Source organism: Aulonocara stuartgranti (genome assembly GCF_965226115.1).
Source record: "Aulonocara stuartgranti genome assembly, chromosome: 10".
NCBI lineage: Eukaryota > Metazoa > Chordata > Actinopteri > Cichliformes > Cichlidae > Aulonocara > Aulonocara stuartgranti.
In genome coordinates this window covers 27,127,450-27,144,977 of record NC_138946.1, presented here as the reverse complement: position 1 = coordinate 27,144,977, position 17,528 = coordinate 27,127,450, and the positions used below count along the sequence as shown (strand labels likewise).

General features: G+C 43.7%; 1 protein-coding gene across 2 annotated transcripts in view; it reads left to right on the top strand.

Moving 5' to 3' along the window:
* LOC309716032 (uncharacterized protein) overlaps positions 1–16,988 on the top strand; it is a 116,948-nt gene extending 99,960 nt beyond the window's left edge. For both annotated transcript variants that reach the window (XM_082549593.1, XM_082549592.1), the window contains exons 7-13: positions 11,057–11,131; positions 11,262–11,393; positions 11,547–11,648; positions 11,734–11,904; positions 11,999–12,101; positions 12,655–14,157; positions 14,279–16,988. In XM_082549593.1, coding sequence (XP_082405719.1) covers positions 11,057–11,131; positions 11,262–11,393; positions 11,547–11,648; positions 11,734–11,904; positions 11,999–12,101; positions 12,655–14,157; positions 14,279–14,304 — 2,112 coding nt within the window. In that variant the 3' untranslated portion in view covers positions 14,305–16,988. The remainder of the gene's footprint in view (positions 1–11,056; positions 11,132–11,261; positions 11,394–11,546; positions 11,649–11,733; positions 11,905–11,998; positions 12,102–12,654; positions 14,158–14,278) is intronic.
* Positions 16,989–17,528: the final 540 nt, after the last annotated feature.

Genomic DNA, 17,528 nt, shown 5'->3' with positions numbered 1-17,528 from the left:
CCTGGTCTTGCCCCCGCTATGGGGAGAGGAGGCCTGGAGGTGTGCAGAGGCACCAATGTGCAGGAAAACCTGACTACAGAGACGCTGCATTTTGGTCCGTCTTGTTTGAATGGATCAAAGAAGTCGTTTATTATCGTATATTGTGGTTTATATTTATTTGGAGATTGATGATTCTTCTGTCTGCTGCAGAAGGTTTTATTGTGAAGGGGAAAGCCCGCTTTTATCTTCAAAGACCGTGAATATAAAGGTGCTGTCCTTGAATCCCTGCTAAGGAGCCCCAATAAACCACAAGATGTCATTCTTGCCAGGGCATTCCTCTATTAATGACAAAGGCGAATGGTAAGTCTCAGAGTGAAACATGAAGAGGGAGAAGAGAAGGGAGCAGAGGAGGTGAATGGGTTGATTTAGGGGAGTGGCAGGCGAGGCCCAGAGGGCGACCCTCGATGACCCTGACTGCGCCTGCTTCAAGGTCATGTCTGCCGCGTCAGAAGCAGGGCTGCTGGCAGAAAAATTTGTTGCTTTTGATTTTCTTCTTTCAAATCTTTTTTTTTTCTTGTGCGGTCCCTCTCTGCTGCTCACATTCCCTCCTGTTTACCTACCTAATTCTCTTTCCACCATCCCATCCTCCATCGGCGTGTCTGGCACATCCCAGCTCTCATTGTGCAGGCTGAGCCGTTGGCCCTCTTTAAGATCTGCATTAGAATTTTGTTTTTATATAGCAGCAAGCGGAGGCATGTGGAGTCTCTTTTGAACTGCTTAGCAAACAGATGGAGGTTTTTACGCTGCCTTTATGAGATTAAGTGAAACATTCCCATAAAACAGAAATGTCTCCGTGTCCCTTCACCCTGCTCACTCTCTCTCTTTCTCTCTCTCTCTGCCTTCCATACCTTTTTCTCTCTTCATCCTTGTCTTTTTTTTTTTCGTTCCCCTTTTTTTTTTTTTTTGGCCCACTGCAGGCTTGGGCAAGGGCAGCCTACTTCTGAAAGTGAAGTGGAAAGTAGACAGGTTTTTGTTACCAATAACTACTTCCCCAGGCAGGCGAGCACTGAGCATCTCCCAGAGTTTAGACCACAGTGGCAAACAGGTCTTGTGAGTCTGACACTTCAGGCAGAGAGATAGAGCAAGTTCTTTCTCTGCTGCAGTGTGAACCAGTTCAACTCTGGCTCAGGTTGGAAAGGCTCAAACGAGGTGTCATTGCTCTAGTGATGACTAGAAATTTAGGAAAAAAATTTCAACCCACAGGTTTAAAGTGAGTGTCTAGTTGTCTAGTGCAGCAGTCCCCAACCCCCGGGCCTCGGACCGGTACCGGTCCGTGAGTCGTTTGGTACCGGGCCGCGAGAGTTGAGGCTCAGGTGTGAAATGTATGGTTTTCAAGGTTTTTATCGGTTTTCAGCGTTATTTTGTTATTGTTTTTATCGTTAACTCGGTTTTCCTGGGTCTTTTCACGTGTGTTATGAATAAATCTTCTTTTTTTTCGGTACCTGTACTAGTTTTATTTTGTTGTATTTATCTGCGACACCTTAAAGGCCGGTCCGTGAAAATATTGTCGGGCATAAACTGGTCCGTGGCGCAAAAAAGGTTGGGGACCGCTGGTCTAGTGTACTAGTTGAGTCACGCAGGCATTTTATATGTGAGCTGTCTAACCTTACCAAAATGCATTTGTTTGTGGTGTGAGTAAACATGAAAAGTTCATGCTGTTATTGATACAGTAAGCGTTTAGTGCTTTTTCATGGAGGACCAACTTAAAAATTTTTTATATATAGTTTTATCACAGTCCTCGTGACTTATTTTGAAGAGAAGCTAAAACCTGTTTGGTGGGTATCTAAGTGCCAGCTTTTTTGTTTGCTGGAAAAGTCCCTTTTCTTCGCAGCCTTAATTTTCTGGCTTGTGTGACGTTAACTTGGGCCTTCTGCGTGCAGTCCTGCAAGGGGATGATAACCAACATGACCTTTGTGGCCCTCAAAATCCAACTGACCAGTGGTGATGTCCCATCTGTGCAACAACCCCCCCCCCCCCCCCCCCCCCAAAAAAAAAAAAATCTTTAACTGTGCTTGGATAATTTAAAGAAATGGCAAGCTTTCTTGTAGTAGTCTTCAAGAAGCTTGGGGAACCAGCAGAATGCAAAACCTGCATATCTGCTTTCATTTTGATCTCACCTGCATTTCACAACACTGGCCGAAATGGAGCACAAATTATGACAGATGTAGGGGGAGGCCCCTACAAATACCTGTAGAAACTCACTGTTGTACCTTTCTCCTGGCCTAATCTGTACATATTCTTAATTTCAACCAACTTGGATTCATCACTCCATCAGACCTGTTGCCACTGATTTTCTGTCCAGTTCTTATGGCATTTGGCATTCCTGGATCCAGCTGCACACCAGCTGGATCTCAGGTGGTAATAGCTCCTTTGGCTAATAGCTCCTTTGGAATCACCTTGTTGGTGCAAAAATACAATTTTATGTCTGTCAAACTGTGTTCTTTGACATTTTTCCTGAATTCAACTAAAGAAGTGTGAACAAACAATGATTTTTTTCCCCCAACAGACTGCTGGTAATAAATTGGCAAAAGATACCATTTAAAATTGGTTCACTGTTAAGTCATCTTTTATGTGTATATATAACACTGGTTCATCCCTTGAGTTAGGAGCCTTTTTATATTTGAATGATTCATAAGTCAGTTTTAAGTGGCTTAACAAACGAACAAAAATGAGCACTGTAAAAGGTTGGGCTGCTTAGAAGCAAAACATAAAGAAATGAGGGTCGGCTAAATATATGCATGTATCATATGTTATGTATTATAGGAATGATAAACACAACAATATAATATTGACATTGAGTGTTTTTGATGGGGGGGGAGTTATAGTCTTTAGCACATATTGCTGATGACATGTTAGAGGAATTGACTTTGTTCGTTTGGGTTTAAGTCATCCCTGAAAACGAAACGATTTCCATGTTTGTCTTTGTACTTCAGTCACACGTCTGGATATCAACACATAGAATCTGTAGGCAGGGGACAAGCTTTCCGGTGTCCCTTTGGTTGCATGTAGGCAAGTAGTCCATGTGGAGAGCAAAGGGGCATTCGCATGTAACACAATAAAAAGTGACATCTGCTTTTCAGTAGGTCTTTTTTTTTTCTTCTTTTTTTTTTTACCACTCTTCCTCCAGAGGCTAGGTGAACAGAGTAGCTGATCAGAATGAAATGGAGGCACAGCTCATTTTTGTGAACAAACACAGAGGATCATAACTAAAATGTGATTTGCATTGATTTACAGTAGTTGACCACTACAGAATGTCATATGGTATTCATGTATTGTTGTAGTAAAATAAAAAAAGGTGCTTTTTTTCAGCTTTTATTTGTACCTATGTTAACGTCATTTACAAGCAGTGTGTGTGTTCAGTTGTCACTGTGCTGCTTGTGTGTGTGTGTGTGTGTGTGTGTGTGTGTGTGTGTGTGTGTTTGCTCTGCAGAAAGACACGGCTTATTGCACAGCCTGTTCCAAGAATGAATTCCTGGAGGCTTACAAGAGCTGATGAATTAGATGGAGGGCTCAGGGCAGGAATGATGGGAGGGAGGCAGCTCTGCACTGTAGGAGGGGTGTCAGGCTCTCACTTACAGGCCTGATTAAATAACAGGATGCTTTATGAAAACAAGAACATTATCTGCCTCTTAAAAGGCCGGGAAAGGCCCTCTAATTGGCTTCCCCCGAGTCTCTGTGTTGCTGCCATCAGTAAGAGCTAGTCACCAAAGTTCTTTTTTAAAAAATGACCTAGGACTTTTTTTCAACCTCCTCTGCACTCATCAGTACTATAGGAAGGAATTTATAAACATACCGCTATTGAGCCTGCAAAAAGAGTGTCTTTTTTCCACTGAAAGGGGGATTACAGCTAGATGAATCTCTGATTAAGTGCAATGCAAACAGTAAGGAGATAGCGGCTCTTCTGTGGCATCAGAGGGCTTCTCATGTGGTAGGTTTCGCAGTTGAGGTTTACAAAAGGCCCCCCTAGATGTTTGGAGAAGAGCGAGAGGAAAGCATCAGAGGTGGGGTTTGGTATGTTTGTGCGTTCCCCGGTCTAGATCAGAAGAGTCCGCTCTTCCTCTTTACATCTCTCCACCTCCGTCAGCTAACCGATCTGGTTTACTTAATTATACTTATTACAGTCAAGTGCTGCTGTATATCATGATAGTTACAGCTGTAATTAATTTTTCATATGCTTGCGCTGCCTTAGTTAATTATAGTGACCTGTCAAATATAGTAGCACAGCCTATTACCAGAGATCAGACATATGTTTTAAGATGAATCAGAGGCCACATTTATGAATGCAGTTTTGTATGGATATAAGCATGTAAAAAAAATGTTACTCAGCTGATGATTTAAGATTTTTTAATCTTTCCTGTTCATCAGCTGATGTTATGCATCAAAATCAAACCAGTGTTCAGTACTGTCCAACTTCATTAGCTCATTTTACAAAGTGTTGCAAAGCAGCATGTGCAGAAAACTTGATGTGCATATTTTGCATGCTTGCAGATTTACCGCATGTGCAGTTTGGCAGCTGTTACACAGTGAAACCAAGATTTTGAAAAATATGTGATCCTTAAAAAAAATATGGGAGCACAAATGGGGGGAAAAGTCGCTAATTGCTGCCCATCAAATCAATAAGAAAAAGTTGGGTTGTTTTTTTTGCTGTGATGCTGGATCATAATAAATCCAATAAGAACAGAAAATATCTAATAGAATGAGCTGCAGCCTTGCAATCACCCTTATCATGTAATGTAGCAAAATTTCATCTTTGCTGTCCCCTAGTGGTAGTGTAGAAATCCATGTAGGTTACGTGTGATTTGTTTTTTATTACTTCTTTCTTTTTTTACTGCATATTTCAAATGTGTATATGTATATACATTATGAACTGTGTGTTTTACCCTGAAAAGCTGGGGATCCTACCAGTGGTTAGTCAGGTGCTGGGATTACGCTTGCTTCAGTCAGATCAAATTAGAAGATCAGAAATGTTTGTTTCTCTTCTTCAAATCTGATGGTTGAACCAGGAGGTAGTTAGCAACGTATACAACAAAGTTTCTGTCATGGTAAATATTTTTCATTTAACACTGGAACTGAATAACTGATGTGACTGTGTTAATTACAAATGCTTGTTGCTTTCTCCCTGCTTTCATCTTCCATGCTTGCTCTCTCCTGGCTCTGCTTCTATATTTAGAGTACGGATATGTGAGTATCAGCCTAGAACTATTCTTCTGGAGCAGCACAGCTTATACTGGCTGGCTTTTCTACTTCTTGATACTCTAGCACACTGTTAACCCCCAACTAGACTTGTTGACTTTAAGGAGCAATCAGTGAGGGCACATAGTGGAGTCAGGCCTCGCGGCTCCATCATCACTGCATTACTCTCGCTTGCCCCCGCCCCCACCACGGGCTTTGGGCTGCTTATTTCCTTTGATGTCTGCACGATGTGTTTAACAAGCGATAGCGTATCAGATGACACTTGTCCTCCTCTGTCACCTTGTGCTTTGCATTTCAAATGTGTGGAGTAGTTGCAGCTCGGGCGACTGCTAACAAGGGAGGGAGGCCCAGCCTGACCCTCAATGCTGAGAGCTCTCAAAATGACTGCTCCCACCTCAAAACAGGCAGATCAGGTTCATAACTTTTTCCAGCCTCTCTCCTCCGCATGAGAAAGGTGGCCAAGCCCTGGTTCTGGATTTAATGTCTCTGTGTGTGTGTGTGGCACGATGAATGAGAGGCAGGAGGAGGAGTGTGTGTGATTCAGGCCCACCCCCTCAGGCTTAATACTTTTCTTGAGAACACAGAATCCACTCACCTGCCCTGACATGCATGCCCCCCTCCCCCCTTCCCTCCATACAGTAGCCCCCCCACCCCACATCAAAGTGCCGGTGTGAGTAATGGATACCCAGCAGAGCCACACCCTTCCCTCCTCTGACTGACTCCACTGCTGGTTCAGTCAGTAGCGAGCACCCAGCAATCAGCTCACTCACACACAGACATGTTATTCACACACAATTAGACTTAAATACACAGCTCCAGAGTTATAGCTAAACAGTGTTTATAGCAAAGGCTGTGTAGTTCTGGTTCAATTTGATGTAGTTTACACAAAAGAAGTCACAGCAATGCAGTCGCTTAAGAATGCGGTGGGAGTTTGGATAAATGGACTTGAAACAAGCGGAGCGAGCGCCCACATTGTTCTTATTTTTTGCTAGAATCTTCATTCATAGATGTTTTTGCCACACAGTTTGATTGAAGTACCAACCCCAGTTGGATTTTTATCAGGTTAAAATGATGAAAACACAGATACTGAGATCGTCCACATGCCCACAGTCACGTAGTCCGTGTCGTCTTTTTAACGTGCACTATGTAAACTGAACTCAGTGCTTATATCCGAAATGAAAGTTTATCCGATATTTCATTTTGTGCTCGTAATTCGGTCACAGGTAAAGCGTGCTTTTCTACAGTGCTGTTATTCAGAACAGGCCTCTGTTTTATCGACTGAGCCAAGCCAATGTAGCCAATGTAGATTTAAATGGGTCCAAACATGGGGAAAGTATTTCAGCTGCTAAATAAGTTAAAGAATCATCTGCCTGCCTGCCACGTGGCTGCCTACAGAGCTTTGTTATTAGCACAGGAGGGAAAAATACAGCCTATTTTTTACAATTTAGAATTCTCCTCAGGTACTTTACAGGTATTTTACACTTTACTGTTGTGGTCTTTTCCAGCTCCATATTTTTATTCTTGGCTTCTAGCTTTGTACCTGCAAATAGTCAGCTCTCAATGACATCACACAGAGCCAGGAACACACACAAAAAATGGCCTCATTATTTTGCACATTATGCCATGCTTGGTAGGAAAATCCACTGTCACACCATCCATGTGACATAAAATAACAAAACTCTTTAGGCCTATTAAAGGTTTTGAAGACTATCCCAAATCAGATGTCGATTTGAACACTGCACCTATAATAATCCCACCGCAGACTGCACCTGTTTTTCATGCAGTTTCGCCCCTTCTATCATCACCAGCCCCCGCCTCCGTCTGCTCCTCATTTAGCCGTGCGGCGTGTCCTGGTGCCTCAGTAATGGTTCCAGCGTGCCGGGCCGCTCAGGAGAAATGACAGAGCAGAGAGTCGGCCTCAGACCTGTAGGCCCAGAGCGCTGTACTCTGTCATTAGATACTTTAATGCAGCAGCACCACAGCTCGCCTCCTTCCTGGTTTATCTCGGGGGGGTTTTTTCTTTCTTCTTTTAGCCCTTTCACTTTCACTCCTTATTGCGGGGTGTAATTTACTCATGTGCTGGACGCTGTGGAAAGCCATGCTGGGATGTTAGACCTATGGACAAGTCATAAAGTTGGATTTAAACGGCGAATAAATTTCAACATCAGCAGGTTTATAAAACCTGAATAACTTTTTAAAAAAAAAACTCTGAATCCAAAAGTCAAATGTTATAGAGTTCAAAACTCTGAGTTTAATCAAAGACATTCGACTAATACAGCAGATGTTCCTTTACAGACGAGACTGAATCTGTGTGTCTCAACATTCCCCTCTTCATTTTCTCTCCATTACACTGACACATGGCTGCAGATGAATGGAGTTTGGCTGCTGGATGGGCCTCGCATTACACCCAGCACAAACACTGAGACGTTTACAAGCAAAGAGATCGTGTCAGGCGACAGAAAAATCCTCAGCGCGGAGCTGAGGACATCAGAAGAGCATAGTTTGTGTCTGCTCCGTTGAAAACACACTGTGATGCCAGGCCTGGCTTGCAGACAGTGCACTTCGTCTGGGATGTAAACAAAAACAGCAGGCCACCCACTGCTGGAGAGAGAAGATGACTGGCTCCAGCTGATGTTTACACACAATGAGCTGCAGTTAATATGGAGGTTAGATACGTGCCGCTCATAGTAAAGCGGGACATGCGCAGATTTTGGATTGGTTTGTTTGTGTGAGTCACTTTTTCCTGTTAGCTCCTCTCTTCTGCAACTTGAAGCCCACCTCATGTTGTATGATTGCAGCATTAAAGCATGTATTTATTTGCAGCTATGTATATTGTGTTTTCAGACAGTGTCGGAAAACCAGACTACAATTTATTAGGAGTAGGGATACATTGTTGGGAAAGTCTGGCCTAATATTATTAGAAGTGTTAAAAAATTATTTTTAGGACAAACTGATGTGATGAAACAGATCAATCTGACATCTGTAAATGTCACCTTATTTGCTGATGCCAGCAAGGCCAATATCGACATGAATGGTAGACCAAGGTATTGGTGCCTGATTACATACACTTTCTTTTTCTTATCAGCTTCTCCAGTTCAGTTTTGTGGGGAGCTGCCACATATATTGTTTAATCCCTTATTAAAGGGATTGTGGTATAAAGTACTGGATACCAATATTTGGAAGGAATTTAAAGTACATTTTTTATTCTATACATAATGTGAGCACAAAAACAATTATGCTGTGCATTTGGAATGCTTGTGTTGCAAGCGGCACAGTGTAATCTGAAGCTTTACTCTTTAAATTAGACTGTTAAATCACTGACACTACAGACCACTAATCAATACTACAGACATAGTAAAAAATCATCTGGTCCTCACCAGTTTCTAAAATTATTTAGATCTAATCCCAGTGGATTCCACTATTTTAACAAAACCCCCAGCAAAAATGCAGAAGCATTGTGTAGAAAACTAGCGTAAAGCTTATGGAGCCTCCTGTAGCAGCTTGAAGTTATTTGAAATGATTTTCTGTATGATTTAATCAGTCTCTCACATCCTCGTGGAGAAATTTTGATCCACTCTCCTTTTACAGTGCTGCTTCACTTCATTAAGGTTTACATATAAAAACATCACATAAGCGTTCAAGTTATAAACCTGTGCTTTTCATGCTGTGGAGATATGTGCTGTGAATAAAGAGCCTGCAGAACGGGCTCAGTAACCAGATTACATTTGCCTCTTTAGTTCTAGGTCGCTAGGGTTGAAAGCTTACCTTCATGACCTCACAGTGCCTCTCTCTGGCTACTCGCCCTCGGGTGTGTTTGTGTTTGTGACAGGAAGGCCCACATTACCTGCTGCCACTCCTCAGCGGCATCTCATCTGAAGTAATTACTCTCAATAAGACGCACCAAAAGCTTCACTCACACCCTTCTCCAACAATCCGTCATCATTAGAAGTGGAAGCAGACTATTGTGCGGTCTGTTGTTTGTTAGTTTTTTCCCCGGTGACATCCCCGCTGTTTAACTCTGCAAACCACAGTCGTTGCTGCAATTGTTACAGCTCACATGCCAAATGGTGTGTAATCACATGTGCCAAGTTGCACTTCTTGAGGATGGGTGTTTACCTAACTGCAGCCATGTCTGTTTCAGTTCCGATCATAACGAACGTGGAGATGTTGAAACACTTGCATTGCTAGTCCTCTCAACTGTCTCATTAGAAGCAGACAAGTGTTTTCATTTCACTGCGCCAATAAAGTTTAAATATATCTCATATTAATCATGTAACGAGATCCCTCTCGGCCCGCTTCCGGATCTGTAGCTCAGCAGCAGCTTGTGGTTTCGCGACCACACTGTGGTAACACCACTACTAATACTGAGATATAATAAGACCACAGCAGCAGTCATTTGTAGAGCATATTATGATATATTCCCTAACTGGCCATAGTTAGTCTGAAGTGTGTGTGCGTGTGTGTGTGCGTGTGTGTGTGTGTGTGTGTTGGACCACAAGAGTAGTCGTCCCTGCATTTATCACCACGATTAGAGGATATAAACGCTCATAGCGGTGTAGGGAACGTTTGAAGCCCAGGTGAAGCAAATTCCCACATGTCAAGAGTCCAGCTTTTTTTTCTTTCTTTCTTTTTTCCCCTCCTTCTGTGTGACCACACTACATTTAAGGCTGATGCATGTACTAAAATTACTGTTCAAAAATTGTAGCACCAGAGCTACAAGCTACTTGACCTATTTCTCACTTAACTTAATTAATAAATCAAGTGAGTCGTGTTTTTCCACTTGAATTTCTTTTGTTAATGTTTTGTGTGTCAGTGTGCGTGCTCCTTCCTGCTCTGGGCCGGGGGCAGTAAGCTGGGAATCACTGTTGAAGGCTAGCCCGTGTCATTAGGTGTTTAAACTCATGTCTTGTCCTTATTAAGCATTGGCAGATGCCAAACACTTAAGAACATGTGATGAGACAGCTGCTATTTGGCGATGGTGCAGAAAGCAATTCTGGGCTTTTGTAGTGGAGCAATTAGATTAAAAAGGCAAAATTTAGAGGGGTATAGAAATGTAGGCTCAGAGAGCAGGCCTGACATGCACAGGACGATATAAGGCAAACCCAGCTCTGAGGACTTAGAACCTGGTCAGTAGCTCGGGTAGTATAGTACTCACGTGAGCAGTTTCACCGACTGCAATTTTCTTGACTGATTCTACAATAATAAAGAGAAACCCCCAACAGTACTTGGCAAGCACTTGGTGACAGTAGGAAGAAAAAACTCCCTTTTAACGGGAAGAGACCTTCAGCAGAACCAGGCTCAGGGAGGGGCAGCTATCTGCCATCAGTTAAGGGTGAGGACTATAGTTTTAAAAGATATGTTACTAGCAATATTAAATGACTAAGTTAACAGCGAGCCACAGATTCGACAACACTTGTTCTAGGGCATAGGAAGCTCTTTTTTGTTTTTGGTTTGTTTGTTTCTTTGTTTTTTGGGTAATCAATCTGTAGACAATCAGCAATATATACACCTGCCAAAGTACTCCAAACCTGCTTTGTAGTACTTTCTAATACAATTTCTAATAATCATGGCACAGACAGATTGCACTATAGCTACACTTTAGCTGGCAGTCAGACAAAATAATGCCTTCATGTTCACCATTAACACACTTGTAGTCTGTGTTTGGCTTCTGGAGTCAGCTAGAGCTCACTTTGTCTATGAGGCCTGAGTCTCATGACATGACTGCCACCCAGTGATGGTTTAAGACACTGACAGTCCGCTGTATATATGGCCTCTGAAGAACTCACACTGACACACTGCTGTCTCCCTGTTCTGTCCCCTTCAGGCTCGCATGGCACTGGATAAAGGAGCCCAAGCGGTGATCTTTGATATCAGAAACGATGCCAGTGCTGCTGCTGAGGTGAGTGTTCAGACCCTGCTAAAGCTAGAGTTGCCAATAAGGAAAAAGCATGCTGAAGTTTCACATTCAGTATGATGTTTCTGTCTCCTCCTGCTTTGTTTACTATCATATTTTTGTAACACACACACAGCTGCAAGAAGTAGACTCCCTTCCCCGTCCAGTTGTGCTGGTGGAGGATAATAATGCTAAGGAGCTGATGGATTTGGTCAACAAGAACGAGGAAGCCAAAGTTGTCATTGAGATCAAGATGGAGCCAAAATGGGTAAGCATGCTGGAACAAGCCGGATGCTTTCTGCAAAGCTGTGTAAATCTAAAAATTTCAATTGTCTTAGTTAAGAGGCAACTTTTTATCTATTTATGTCTTTTTAATATGAACCTAGCGAGTGTATAGTGCAATCTTCTTTTCCCTTTTCAGCCACATTATGATGTTGGCATCCTGCTCACCATTGTCCTGGCTATTCTCACCATCATCCTGATCTTTGCTTTCCGCTACAAGTGCAAGTCCAACAGAACTTTGGTGAGTGACAGCAGCAGTGTTGGTAGGAAAGCCCACTAAAATGGATTCAAAGGTTTACCTAACGCTCCTCCTCTTGTGCATGCAGGACTCCGTCCATCAGCAGACCATGCGGGCTATTAGTCAACTGGAGATCAAAATCTACAGCTCTCAGGGCTGCTCGGGCTCGCAGCGCCACCGTGCAGCCTGGGGTTCGGCCAGCAGCTCCAACTCGAGCCCCGTCTGTGCCATCTGCCTGGAAGAGTTCCAGGACGGGCAGGTAAGAGGAGAGGGTGAGGGTGCACATTGCAGCTGTAGATTTAAGCATCGCTTTTCAGTTGGACATTCTAAGAACCACCTCCTTTTCGTCCCAGCTTCTGAGGATCATTTCCTGTGCTCATGAGTTCCATAAAGACTGTGTTGACCCGTGGCTGCTGCAGCACCGCACCTGCCCGCTCTGCATGCACAACATCATGGGTGAGGACGAGCAGATTTCTAGTTGTTTTTTGGTGAAGCTGCTGCAGAAACTGATGGTTTTCTTTGACTTTACAAGACAAACAAAGTTTAACTGACCACTCTAAAGCATCCATCCATCCATCCATTCTCTTCCGCTTATTCTTGTCAGGGTCACGGGGGTCTGGAGCCTATCCCAGCTCTCTTAAGGCGAGAGGCAGGGTACACCCCGGACAGTTCACCAGTCTAACACATAGAGACAGACAACCATTTGCACTCACATTCACACCTATAGGCAATTTAGAGTTACCACTTAACCTAACCCCACTAACTGCATGTCTTTGGACTGTGGGAGGAAGCCAGCGTACCCGGAGGGAACCCACACAAACACAGGGAGAACATGCAAACTACACAGAAAGAGCCTGGCCTGATGGTGGAATTTTGTGATCCAGATCTTAAATCTAAAGCCCGATTTTTTTTAAAAATATTTTTTGCATATCATAAATGTAACATTCTTCTTAATAAGTGCTGTATTTGCCAGTAATTGCTTTATTTTACCTTCTGCTTTGGTTCACAGGGCCGGAGCGGCAGTCCCAGAGGAACAGACTCCAGCAGAACACAGAGCAAAGCCAGAGCTTCTTACATCCTCAGCCTTACAGCAGTCCCCACAACCATCCCTACCCCCAGCATGCTATCCCCTTCTCTATGAGGCCCCACTATCCTCGTGGACCCTCTGGACCTTATCCCAATCTGGGCCACTATAGTGGCTCCTCTCCCATGGAGACTCAGACTGTACGTTTCCTCACCAGCAGGCCGTTGGGCTCAGCCTGTGGGTACCACCTTCCCACGGAGGTTCCTGGGAGGCCCCACAGGATTGGCGGTAACTGTAGGACCTCCACCCACCACTACACCCCCCGCCGGTCCTGCTATAATTACCGCTCATCCTGCCCAGGCCAGCGCAGCGCATCCAGCTCAAGACTGCACCACACGGTCACGCCACAGACCCGTGGGGCACCTGCCCACAGCCGGCAGGACGAGGGAAGCTGCTCGGGTGGCAGCTACCGTACGGAGCGCAGCGGATACTTAGCTGACGGACCAGCGAGCGACTCCAGCTCAGGGCCGTGCCACGGCTCATCCAGTGACTCAGTTCTCAACTGTACTGATGTGTCCCTGCAGGGAGTTTATGGCAGCTGGTCCACCTTCCGTAGCTCTCTGAGCAGTGACTATGACCCGTTTGTTTATTGTGGACCAGGTCCCGGACATGCGCCCCGCAGGAACAGCCTGGAGGTTGGTGCCCAGGCCCGGCCCAGGTCCCTGGATTCTGTGGTGAACAAAGCAGGCTGCCCTGAAGAACAGCCACAGACTGTATTCAGCCACATCCACTACCACCGTCACAGACACCACCACTATGAGGAGGGGGAGCACAGCCAGGGTGCGAGCAGAGGTTCAGATGAGGAGCAGGTGGCCGCCACTGCCACAGCTGCACCTGCTGTTCCTGTCCTGGACAAAGACTCAACCGTGTCCCCTCCTAAGCACAGCCCCTGCCACTGCCCCAAAGCAAACTCCACTGATCGGCCTAGCGCAGGGCCTGAGTGTCCAGACCACGACGCCGGCAGTGCCGCAGGACCTCCTGTGCTTATGTCCCCAATCTCCTTACAACTCCAGCCCCACTGCTGCCACCAGGGACACGGACACCCTCCTGCTCCTCTCGGGAGAGTGGGAGGATGTGTGCTTGAAGGACCCTCTGTTCGCTTCCATCAGAATATGGAGCTGCAGGATGACCGCAGCATCCACATCCACTATGGTCAGGGCCCGGGCTTCTGCTGCTCTCCTCCTGAGCTGCACCCCACCTTGCTCCCTGTGCCCCTCATTCTGGACTCTGGTGGGATGGAGGACTGGCCTTGCTGTGCTGGGGCCCATGTTGTGTGGCAAAAACGGGTGCAGCAGGCCCACTCAGAGCCTCAGCTCCTGGGGCCTGGGACCTCTATGGACAGGCCACCCTGTAGGTTCCATCAGGGGCCTGCTGCTGAGTGCAACACAGACATTTGTTTATACTGCCAATCATTACAACACAATCAGGGTGGGTGTCACTTCTTTGTCATAAATGCCATTGCTAGCTGTGTGGTCTCAAACTAAAGCCTCTTTGTTTACTGTGTTTATCATCATAGAATGAACTAGAGCTTTTTTGTGTGTGTCCACAGGATCAGAAGAGGAGTCTGGAGTGTGAGAACGTATTGCATCCCCATTATCACACTGCTACACAGGAGCCAGACTGGACAAGCCTCTCATTGGCTCTCGTGTCTTCCACAGATGTCTTTCCACCAGCAGTGCCTTCACACAGATGATCCCCCAAGCTCAAACAATCAAACGATCGTCACTATTAAAAGTGCAATTAAGTGAAATTTTAGAGTCATTCTCAACCCTCGATGATATTTAATAGCAAAATATACTAAAAGGAATATGTGAAGATGAGGAAAACAAGTTCATATAGCAGAGAGGAAACGCCCTTCTTCTGTGCATTTACTCCTTATCACCTCGTAGGAAGAACGCCCATGCTATCACAAGTTCCCATGCTCCTTGGTGACAGCTATCGAATGGTCCTTGCTGAAGGTGTTGAGCCCTCGTGAAGTGAGACTCTGTCTCTGCAGCGTGTCCCAAACTCTCTTCTCTCACATAATAACTTGATTTATCTTAGAGGTACTTCATTTTCACTTCTTCGTCTTCCTTTGCTGAGTCCAGTCTCAGCTTGAGAGATGCTTTTCTCTCCAGCCTACCTCAGCTCAGATTTCTTAACACGCCTCAAACACGAGGTCCTTAAAGGTACTGCTGTAGTGATTTTATTTTTCCTTTTTATGTCACGACCATGTAGCTCCCACAAACTCAACAAAATCTCTCTGCAGTCTGACCTGTCCAAACAGAGAGGAAAGGTTGATGCTCAGCCCCTCAAGCAAATGAGCATTCACTGAGGTTGCTGAGCTTTGCATGGGCCTTTTGTTTTCACTATTACAAATATGGCAGCTGTATTTTTTCTTCTTTTTATTTCATCTGTCAAAATGAATAGATTTGACTGAATTATGTTATCGTCATTACAAGCTATCGTCTTGGTATTGTCATTTCTTTTGCCAGTGGTTACATCACGTTTGACCTCAGTGCTGTTAAACCCCCTGATCTGTGCACAGTGAACAGGCCTCAGCAGAAGGACGGTCATCTGCTGCTTTAAACTCATCACAATGTTGTAGCGTCCTCCACAGAGCTCATACTCTCCACTTGTCTTCCAGCACCTAAAGCTGTAGAAATATGCCTTAATAACTAGGTATCAGTGTAACTGGAGTAAAGCCATGCTAGATACACCTAGCAGTCCTGAACATCACTTTAAGGAGCACCAGTGTCCTTCTTTTGCTTTCCCAATGTGTAGATCCCGAGTAATGTCTCAGGAGCAATCAGACACTGGAGAAAAATCAAAATAAAATGCCCAAAGCGGTAAAATAATTTTTTTTTGTTATTTTAAATGTGCGTTGCCAATCTGTGCCAATCATGAAGAAAGTGCCACCTCAAATCATAAGACATCCACGCTGTGCTGAACACTTGATAGAATTAACTTTTAAACCTTTGTTACCTTGGTTTCCCATCTATCCTCCACAGGCTGTATCTAAAAATGGGCATAGCCCATGTGGAAGTGCCTTAAACCTTTTTGTAATGGCCACACATCCATCTTTTATGTAAAGCCTATTCTAGCCACTCTGATAGATAACAGTTGGCCTGACGCTATCAATAACAATGACCTGCTTCTTTTCTAATTAACCACAGGCTTCTTCTTGTTGTACCAGACTAGAAAATCTGAGATCAGAGCAGTAGGAATTGTGTTTTAGAGTGGAATTCCTCTCAAGGCTCAGCGAAAATGTGAAAGGATTTTACCTGCAGTCAGACTGCAGACTGAGCAGAGAAAGCATGGACATTGGCCATGTAACCAGTAGCACTTACTAAACTCTTACCGGTGCCTTATTCATGTAAACAGGAACACACTAAGCTCTTACCTGTCTAACCAAAGAGGCAACTTCTTGAACACAGTTAACTCTTAATATGTTGTGCCTTTCTTTTCTTTTCTTTTTTTTTCTGCTCCCACCCATCTTTTGGATCCCACTGTGTGCTCCCACTGACAAGAGAGGACATGCTAGAATAGAAGTGGAAATTATTTTTGGAAGCTTTTTTTTTTTTTTGGCCTGCGGTCCCTCGTACCAATACCTCACTTTGAATGTGTCAACTCAGTGTCCTTTAGCTAAAGCATCAGGGTTTCCTTTTTCTGTCCAAATGGTCCCAGAGACTGAGATGGAAATGACTGAATGATAAGCAGCACTTTGGCTCAAGTAAATTTTATAGAAAAAGAAAAAAAAACAACATAAAACTTTATATAGTATTAATGGAAAGTAAGCCCGGAACCATCAGCACATGGGAAAAAAATTGCATTAAGTGATGCCACACAATATCTAGTGTGATTTCATCCTGTTCAAGATCTTTCTCTTTGTGTCATTTATGTGTTTGTATGTTGTTTTTTTTTAATGTTTTGCAAGAATAATGAGCTGAAACTGCCTTTTCTAATAGAGTGGGAAAAAAAGAAAGTCCCTCCAGAACTTTAAGGGATATGTCAGTATATTTTGGATACTTTGTGTATAAAAAAAGCGAACAACAAAAACAAAAATGAAATAGTGTTGTATTTTATATATAATAGAACATTTCAATATAGTGACATGTCACTAATATATTTATTTACTAATATATTTATCCATTTTGCCCAGGTTTGAAAGTGGTTTCTGTATAGACTGAATGTTCCTATATGGAAACTGACCGGTGCCATCACAGATGTATCAACCTGTCTTCATTCCAATTATATGCAAATAAATTATTTTGAAATAAGTCCTCACTGCTCAATTCATTATTTTCTTATTCTTGTTTTGCTTGATATTGCTGTGCAATACTCCAGATTTTGGTACTGATTTTGATCTGATACCAAGTAAATACAGGGCCAGTATTGCTGATGCTGATACTGATACTCTCATTGTTAACCTATAAGGGGTTCGGTAGGGGAGAGCAGTGTGTTGTGATTTATGGGATGAATCATCATGAACTTGGCAAATTCTGAACACATTTTAATGACCACTAAATGATACGATATGATATTTATTTATCATATTTATCATTTATCTTCTTTCTTTCTTTTTCTTTTTTTTTTTTTACAAATGATATAGTGCTTATATTTATGCCTGGCCTGTATTATTATCATTTAAGGTACCCTACCTTCCAAGTTAAAATAAGCCCCCAAAACTAACATTAACAAACCTATACATTTCATCCAGCTAGGGTTACAGAAACGCAGTTAGCATAAAAGCTAACTTATTTTGAAATGGCTCAGCAGTGATCGCACAGTGTTTCTGCTAGCTACAGTCTCACTCAGAA